Genomic DNA, 10070 nt, shown 5'->3' with positions numbered 1-10070 from the left:
TGTCAGACTCTGCACATACATCATCCTGCACAGTGAAGCTCAAACATCCAGCTGTAGGAACGAGAAGAAAAACATATTGTTGACTGGAGGGGAAATTTAATGCTTTCAATCCATCATAAATTGAATTTTTTCCAATACTTTGGTTTATGATAAAATACCTGCTAACAAATCACATTCCCATCAGTTTCTGTTGTACTTTATGGTTTTTCCTAATTACATGCTAAACCAAGACGGTGAACCTGGTAAACATTATATACTGCTACACATCAGCATGTTAGCATTAAGGCCAAAGCAGTCTCACAGAGCAGCGAGCAATGCTGTAGACTCTCCTTGTTATTTTCTTATACGTGTCCTTATACAGAGAGTGTGGGCTGTCAACAGATGTTGTGCAGCAGATAGAAGATGAGACCTGAGGGGAACCAGTGCACCAGTGAAACAAAGAGTCCCTTCACAGATCAAGATGCGCTTTAATAAATTAGGTCATTTATTTGTTTTGTGGTTATGTCCTTGGAAATACACCCCGTCCCGTCCCCTCCCGTCCATAACACATGACTTACAGTAGCAACATTTTCTAGAAAAACAAGTTTACTGTGTGTGATCAGTGTCATTAAGCGGCCTCTCAACGTGTCTTGATTTTTCTGGAGAAATACAACTCAAGGTATGTAGAAGAAGACACGTAGCAACAAATGCTGCAATATGGATATCATAGTGTTTTGGTGTCAAGCTCATTGTCCACAGTTTGGGCCAGTAAAACCAGACCAGAAGTACGTTCTGAAGACATTAATGAAGCATCCATTTACAAAACAGATGACGAACAGACAGAACAATATAATATTTTACCTCTCCGCATGCAGATGAACAAGATATGCAAGGTTTATTGATCGCTGCCTGCCTTTCCCCTCCCTCTACCGCTGTATTTCATTTCCTGCCCTTGTATTACCAAAATCACATTACTGCATCAAGAAATAATATCTCACCAGAGACTCCAGACTCAACAACAGAGCCGCTCGCTCCCTCGCAGGCACCAGCAGTTCAGACACAACTGCATTAGCCCTGATGGAGCAGCTTGTCCTCCCCTTTTATGTGTAGCAGGGCGGCCAGCGGTAGATTGATTAACAGTGTTTCAGCGCAGCACAGCCTGATCTGATTTAGCCTCCTCCCACCATGTTTAAAGGAATACTTCAAAAGAAAAGAAGAAGCTGTTATCTGCTTAAGTCAGCTGGTGTTTTTTTAAGGATAGTTTTCAGTCATGTGAAATTTATTGGAGTTTTAACTGGCGATGTTTGTGTTCAGGATGACCTATAAAATGTAGGAAAGAGATAGAAAACACCTCACAGTGAACGATCTGGATGTGGAGAAGTCTCTAGCGTCAGCCGCAGCCCGAGTGTTTTAAGTCCTGAAGTCTATGAAGTCTTTAGTGTCTTCACCGAGCTAAGTGGGTCATGCATATTTTATCTCTGTGCTAACGCTCACATACGTTTGGCCTTTTAGCATTTAGCATAGCTCTGTGTTTATGTTAAATTATGTTTCCCGCTCTAAAGAGTCTCAAAGTCGTCAAAGAGTCTCTTTTTAGATCATTTTTTAGTATTTTAGTGTTTGGACTCACTGCCATACTCTAAGTCCTGCAGGTTCAAGGAAACAAGACATGAACACAGATGACCTCATCTATAATTAATCTGACTTTTTTATCAAAATGACCAAAAAAAAAAACATAAAACTGTGGGTGTGCGTTTCTGGTCAGACTATTTATAAAATGCCTCTGAAAAATGAATGACACTCCTCCTGAACCCGGCAGAAGCCACTTATTCCTCTTCTATCTTCATCTGTGAGAGGAGATGTTCTATTGAAAGTGACTATCATTTTAATATGATAATTACTAATGCAAAAGTATCTAAATTATCCAGCAAAAGTCACATTTATGTGCTCCCAGAACTTGTATTTGGATCCAATACTCCCCCAGTAAAACCACTGTGGTGTCATATACAGCTCATACTATGTTAGGGTTTGTTTCCATGATATGTTTTTATGTTTTAATCCCTCCTGCTGCCTCTGTTTTTATCAGATAAGACTGGGCAGCAAATTTCCTCCAGGAAGACTGACCTCCTCTGTCTCCTGCAGTGGTGGGAAGGTCATACCAATTGTTAATCAGCTTCACCAATGCTGAGCAGCATACCGGCAGATAATGCCCTGTCGCTTTTTATACAAAGGGAAACATGATTAAGCATCAAGTAAAAGCCTATGTAACATATAGCAAAAAATAAACATCCTTAAAGAAATCCTGCCTTTTCTATAATGTGGAGAAGATATTTAGCATATTTGTTGATAGTTTTATAAAGATCCCAACACTACTTTATTATTTTTTCTTAATTCGTATGAGATTTAAAGTTTTCCTGTGGTAATTAAGGCCTATTTTATCTTTATGAAATGAATATTCTAGTATTAATGGATGTATTGTAAAAAGAAAAAGCCCTTCCCTGTTACTACCTGTTAATTAAAGTATGTCTAATTGCTGTAATTACACATACAGTTCGTTTCACAAACTGTAATGACAACTCACCTCGTTAAAGGCAGCAGGGCTGATTTCAGCTGCTGGAGATCATCTGATGGATCAAACCATTCCCGGGCACCCAGAGTTAAGAGGACATTTCTGTGTTTTTACTGCGGCTAAAACCGACGAGAGAGGCTTTACCTGGACCAGATGAGATGTTTCACGTTTTTAATACGTTCTCTATACATTATTTGGCGTGGTGTTTGATGGGTAAATGAGTTTCTTCCCTCGCGAAATACTTGGTACAGTCCAGTTATCCGGCATGCGGTTTTTCGCTGCGAACGACGTCAAGTTAGCAACAGCGAGAACGAGGCTGCAACCGGAAATAGAGCAATACTGCCTTCAGAATAAAAGCTTTTTTAAATAAATGGAAACAAAGCTGATATCTGAAATTAAAAACATATGTAATTAATAATAATAATAGTTTTCTATTAATGATAACTGAACTCATAGCAGTAATATGTGTTTCAATGGCTGTTCCACTTTGTCATGAAAAAAATAATCTGGGACAATACCCATATTCTGTGCAAGAAAATGATAAATTATTAATAATACTTTTCTATTATGTGTCCTGTCTTATCTGTTTAGTGTTATATATTATGATTTAAGCTTGGCTTAAGGTTAATCTGGTACATTCAAGGGCAGCATTTGTGTTTTATATCTTATTATATATGTATGATATCATTCTGCTACAAAAATATTTGTCGCCACACCTTCTTTTATTATTAATTTTATTGTTTTTACCTCCTCTGTTGTGCATGTCCTTATTGTCATTTTATCTGACTTGCTGGTTCTTTTTGTAAAGCACTTTGTAACTATATTAAGAGAAGTGCTATATAATTAAAGTTTATTATTATTATTATTATAAACAGAACAACCATGCTTTGAAAATCTGTTGAGTATCCTTCCAAGCTGTCATCCGAGATCATTGTGTTTATTTATTTATAACAGCCCTCTGTTGAAATGCATTGCTTATTTAATGTTTATTTTGTTATGGTGTGTGTACTGTGTATATTGAATGTTATATCGTGCATTTCTTGTCTGTAAAAATCTGATAAATATATTAAAAAATTTGTGTCTAGCCTTTTTGTTTTTGTGTTTTTGATAAGGTGGTTAAAAAAATCTATGTAAAATGTACATATATGTACATATTTGGAACCAGAGAATATTTAACTGTTGCCTGAACCTCAATAAAACATATCTGACCTTAGAAGGAATAATTAGACAAATAAAAGTGAGCTCAAGATCCACCTACTAACTTTTTCTGGTGCTTTCACTTTGGATTGTTTTCTCTGTTGTAATGGAGATCAGCTCAGCCATCTAGGGTCACGTGATGCTATCTCTAATTGAACAAAAAAAAAAAAAACCCAAAAAGATGCGGTCCAAAAGCTCTGGACCTTGAGTTGTGTCTAAAATCACGAAAACATTGTGTGGATTCATTTTATTCTGAAAAGTCTGACGGGAAGTGGTTCCCCCCACCCTTTGTAACTTGACTCCGGTCCTGCGGCTCTCAGGACTCACTGAAGCTGTTTTATTCCCGCACTGTAGATTTTCCACCAAACTGGACTGGACCGACTCTCACAAGTTTTTATTACAATTCAACATTTCCAGACATTCCCAGCTGTTCCCAGTCGGATCCCGTCTCATTCACTGCATTACATTTTTTTTTTTTATCTTAATTTTTTGGTCACTTTTTTTTTCTCCTTCTACTCCGGTTGGATTTACAAAGGGCGTGTTTGGGGGCGATCTGTACCGGGAGTTTCATCTCCTGTACTTGCGCGACTCCTGAGGAATGACAGCAACTGGAAAGGGACTGCGATCCGCCTGAATGGAAACAATGGATTATAAAGAGCTTGGACATAATTTCGAGCAGAAGCTGACACTAACAGACAAATGTGAGTATCTTACAGCCATTAAAACTGGGTCATGAATAACAGTTAGAATTAAGGTGGTGTTATTTAATATTGTATGTATTAATCCCACCAGTCATAATGAAAGTGTGTCAGTATTTTCCAGTATTTATATAAATATGTTTATGAATAAGATTCAACAGCTGCAGCAATGTGTGCAGAACATACAGATTCCTGCTTTCCCCCCTCCTTTATAAGATGGGATGTTTGTCCGCCCTGGCAACCCGCTGTAATTCCTCCACACCAGAAACAGCGGGCTGTCTGCATCTCTAACAGGCGGGTCCTAACCAGCAGAGATCCCTGAAATGCTGCACTGAGCTGTGGTCTCCATTACCAAACGCGTCAGTGGTGCACAGGGTGGGAAAAAAATAAAAATGGCCCACATACATAAGTGGAAACTGAAGACACACACACACACACTGCAAAAACAACCAGTAAATTAATGAGATATTAAACAGGAGACTCCTTTTATCTCAAGGTCCGCCTACTTCTTGCTCAAGAGCACTTCGGCAGGGCAGATAGGGACTGATGTTAAGCCTCTGCGCAGCCTCAGCTCAGTGAACATCCTTCTAATTAAGTAAGCTCATATTAATTAGTGAGTCACGTTTCCTCTGGTACTGTAAATAATGATTTATAGTAATTATAATGGATCAATTTAGTCTTGAAGTGCACGAAACATCAACATACAGCCTCCACCTCCATCGCACACCTCCCCCCTGACCTGTGTGCTGGAGGAAGGTGACTTTCTGGTCATTTGGCAGCCCTCCCTGCCTCTCTACCTGCCTCTCTACCTCCCTCTCTATCTCCCTCCCTCCCTTGCTTTTCCACTTGATGTTGAGAGCATTGGATGGAGGGAGAAACGTCTGCTGCAGCTTTCTATCACAGGCTGTCATGGTGCTCGTCCCGCTGCATGTGTGGGAGTCTGCTGTATATAACAGCAGCTACAGCCTGACAGATACCAGCCAATACTGATTACTGATACTGTATAAGAGTATTTGGGAGTTTATCAAGATTAAATAATGATATATCGGCCATAGTACAGTCTTGATATGGATCCCTTATATTAGTTTTTTCTTTTAAATTGGGATGTTATTGAGGCATGGCTGTCGTTTATTGCTAGAAATGCAGCTTTATCAGGATGTTTGTAACTTGCAAAATACACGAAAAGTCCCTACATAGATTCAGTGTTTGGTTTGTCCGTTCTGGGCTACTGTAGAAACGTGGCGATTAAACATGGCGGACAAACATGGCGGACTCTGTGTGAGAGGACCCGCTCCCTCTGTAGATAAAAACATCTCATTCTAAGGTAACAAAAACACAATAATTATTATATTCAGGAGATTATACACTAATGAAAACACCTATGAATATTATATTTCAATAGATCTTCTTAACTCGACCTTTAAACGTACAATATGTCATTCGGCCACCATTGTTGTCAGATTCTCCCGGTTACAATTCCTTCAGTGTTCATGGTTCAGGAGGTTTCTACCATGAGCCGAATTATCCGCAGAGGTCTCCTCCTCTCCGAAACAAACAGATCCAGTGATTAAAACCAGTAAAAACACTGAATAAAGCAGTTTCACCTTAAAAATCAGTGTTTCTCAAATGCTGTTTGGTGGAAAAGGACGTCCTGGAGGAGCTGCTGATAATGTTATCTCAGCTTCTTCCTCTGATAACTTAAGATCCAGACATATGATGATTAAAATCCTTCATCTGGTTAAAATATAGAGTTAAAAAACTTGAAAATGAGGCTTAAAACTGGATAAAAAGTCAATTTAGGACAACCACAACACATGCACAAAGGATATATAATGCCACTGACATTTTGGATAATATAAGTACACAAATCAATGAGCTATATAACATAGGTCTATCGTTTTTAGACATTTTTAACCCCACAGTGTTACACATTATATCTTTAAGAGGCATGTGTACTGAAATACTCCACAAGCTCATATCATTCTTGAGCAAAATCACCCATCAGTAAGAGATCTCAGACGGAAAAACAAAGCATGTTTTGGTTGCCTTCTACAGAGAGCTCCAGCACGCAGCGGGGTTGATCAACATGTGACGTTATCGGGAATGCTAGACGCCGAAAAAGGCAGGGGCGTTAGATAAACAGACACATTCTTTCTCTCTGACTCCTTTCTGAGAGCTGTGTCTCTTGTAAAAAAAAAAATAAAAAAGAAGAAAAGGCAACTAGGGTTTGTTTGTTTTTTACAGTCTGGTGTGCCTGCAGAGCTGTTAAAGGGGATTATAATCCCATATCAAAGTGATTTATTCAGGTCTGAGGGTTGGCAGACCTTTGGTTTTATCCCTAATGCATGTAGACCATACAAAATCCCCCACAACACCCTCCAATGAATGCACACACACACTCACCCCTCCTGACCTCATCTCTCACACCCCCCCTGAAACCAGTCAACCAGCGACATTAATCAGTTTTTTTTCTGTCTGCTGGTGTTTCTTTGAGGAAACACAGCCAGCAGCTTCCTTTTTCCTACTTTCTCTGCGAGCGGCGGAGTCAAGGCCTCTCCAAGAAATGACACGTTCAAAGACTCTCTGTTTGCAGCTCACAATAGGAGTGGCACCCGTCCCCTGAAACAATTCACCTTTTGTGTGAGAGAAAACCTCTGCACTTGTTTCTTCTAGGCGTTTAACTTGCACACTCCCTCCCAGATGAAAACCTTCCTGTTATCTGTCTCTTGTCACCGTCTGTACCAACTTTTCCAGCCTGGTTGGCCGTCAGCAGTCAGCGTGTATCAGTGTGGAGTTAAATGCTCCTCTGTGGAAGTAATCATGAGACGTGGACTCCCTTTTGGCCCCGGCGAGCTTCCCAGTCATGCTGACGTTATGTTCTTGGCACGCGTTCAACATCGCAGCCAGCCTGGAAATGTAGATTATGGCCTAGAAACCTTCTTCCACTCTTTTTTTTTTTGATTTGCCACGATCATAAGTCATCCTCCACCATTAAACTCAGGAAAGAAGCAACCTTGGTCTAGGGTTTCCAGCCATAATTTAGTCTGTGTTAATGTGTTTTAAATGGTAGAAAATAGTGAAAAATGTCCATGTATACTTTCCCAGAGCCCAAACTGTCTTAAAATTGCATGTTTTGTCACAAAGATATTCAACTTACTATAATTAACTATTACTAAACTATATTAAAAAGCAATAAATCACATTTTAGAAGCTAGATCCACATGATTATAAACCCTTTCTGCTGAACAGCAATTTTTAAATGGTAGTTTAGCAACCATAACTGGTGCTGTAGAAAGAGTGATACTTGTAATATAACATAATAATAAAAAAACATACAAAAATGTAAGAAATGGATCGAAAAATGTGCTCTAACGTTCGCTGCAAGTGTTAGCATGTCCAGCTAACTAGCTTACTACCTGGAGAAGTGGCCATACTAAATTATTTTGATAGATTATATTACAAAAAAAGCACCCAGTTGACACTCAAGCAGACCCCCAGCTAATGTTATTTGAGATAAGGTTACGTTTGCTAAACACACATTTGTTTTAGCCCTTTAGTTCTGTAAATATTTCCATGCGTGTTTGAAAATGCAATCAATAAGGTATAAAAACACTGGCAATAAATAAGTAGGCAAGCGAAGCACCCAAACATTCGCTAAGGGAGCTGACTAGCTCTACAAAGCAATGTCGTCTCAACTAACTCACGGAGCTATCTTTCGTTTACTTATCTAGCTAGCTACAGTGCAGTTTATATGATCTGCTGATAACAGTCGTCTTTTCTATTTTTGTTTTAAAAATCATTGCTGTCCGTCATTAAGTGAGAGGCACGCTTTCATCTGTTTCCTTCCTATTATTTCAACAATTGCTAAGCTGCCGTCCCACAACGTGAGAATAGAAAGCTAGCAATAATTTATAAATCAAAATAGTCACAGATTAATTGTCTCTTGATCGACTAATTAAACTACTACTACTAATAATAAGTAGGGTTGAGCAGGTACACCATTATCTGTATTTGTTCAATCAACTTAATTACCTGTATTCGTATCCCGAAATAGGCGGGGCTTAAAGCTGAAGTGGGTGGAGCTAACCAGAAGTTGCCTTTAATTGATATGGGTCAATCAGAAGATGCTATATTTGTTAGAAAACCCCCAGAATTGAACTTTACAGCAATGTTTTAATCACAAGAGTAAAATAACTCTTTACTTTAATATATTTACGAGTATATTGACACTCAAACTCAAATACTTGTTTCAGCCGAGCACTCGCTCACTCCTACTTTACCTTAGACTGTTTAACCCTAACTTCTGAATTATAGTTTTAAATACAGTTTCTGTTCTGCATCGGAGGGAAAACCCCACAAAGACAAAGCTCCTCTCAGCTCCTGCAGTCAGACGGGGCTCAAGTTCTCACGGCTCTGCCAACTGTGCTTCATCGAGGGGGTGGGGGGCTCGAAATGCTCGTACATGCTGGTGGTGGGGAGGGTTTGGGGCGTGGATGGGATCAGCTAGAATGACTCTTGAGAAACTGGACGGGGTGTCGAGGTTGTTGTGGTTTTGAGTGGATCCTTGGGAGAAGAAAGGAAGGAGGAGGAGGAGGAGGACCAGATCAGAGTGCTCTCACCCTTACAGTCCACGTCAGCGATCCCTGTGACCAGATGCTTTAAATCACAGCCATGACACACAGAAAAAAGGGAGGAAAATGCTCCAATCTGCTGTAGTAGGAAGGAGCAGATGAAGAGAAGGATGAAGCTTCCTGAGAGCTTTATGCACACGTTAGTCATGTTTCCTTTCGTATCCGGGATATTAAAAAAAAATGAAATCATGAATGGGATGTGATATTAGTAATCCTGTTTGCAGCATAATCCTGTTAGGGGAACGGTGTGAGGCAGAGTTTAGTCATAAAAGGAAGTGTCGTATCACATTTTATAGATTAGAGAGCAACACCTACACATCTGTGACTATTTTAGAGCTGACGTGGATAGAAGAGAAATCAGAGGCAGGTATATATACGTAGTGCTGACCTCTTTCTGATTCAACAATATGGACAAAATACTCCAAACATCTAATCTAATCTAATTTTCAATCATATTTCCTCCCCCTTTTGTTTGAGTTTTGTGAGGCAGCAATATAGCAATTAATGCTAACTACACATTTCTAACTTCCACATTAACCACTGCTGCATCAGGAAAGGCAACACACACACACACACACACACACACATCACTTCCACTTCCTGTGCAGCAGAGGATGTTTTGTATTGTAAAGCAAAAGCTTCTATGATTCAGACTTAAATCGCTGTGGTGTCGACCAACACAACAGTGGACATGAATCATCTCTGACTCCACTTTAAAACTTGCACCTCGACTCAGCTTCAAGCTCTGTCCATTATATATCCTGTCAATGGTCAAAACATTGACTGAATTATAAAAGCAGGAAGTGGGACTAAGTCGACTCCTATTGCTGAGTTGAGCTAAATGATCGGACTCACTGAAAACAGCCAGAATTCCCATCTAGACATTTTCACTATATCCTAACGGTAGAAAAAATCTGGTTCTTCTGGCTCCTTTGGCTCTTTGTGCCTCAACAAAAGCAACAAAAACAATCAGAACCAAGAACGATAGTTGATTGTTGA

General features: G+C 39.5%; 1 protein-coding gene across 1 annotated transcript in view; it reads left to right on the top strand.

The window, feature by feature from the left end:
- The first annotated feature begins 4064 nt into the window (after window positions 1–4064).
- Window positions 4065–10070, top strand: part of LOC118342793 (MAP7 domain-containing protein 1-like) — a 45953-nt gene continuing 39947 nt past the window's right edge. The window contains exon 1 of the mRNA XM_035681453.1: window positions 4065–4443. Within this exon, the coding sequence (XP_035537346.1) occupies window positions 4377–4443 (67 nt within the window). The 5' untranslated portion in view covers window positions 4065–4376. The remainder of the gene's footprint in view (window positions 4444–10070) is intronic.

Source organism: Morone saxatilis, unplaced genomic scaffold (assembly GCF_004916995.1).
Source record: "Morone saxatilis isolate NCDOM2014 unplaced genomic scaffold, NCSU_SB_2.0 Contig9, whole genome shotgun sequence".
NCBI lineage: Eukaryota > Metazoa > Chordata > Actinopteri > Moronidae > Morone > Morone saxatilis.
This window is presented reverse-complemented; position numbering and strand designations above follow the sequence as displayed.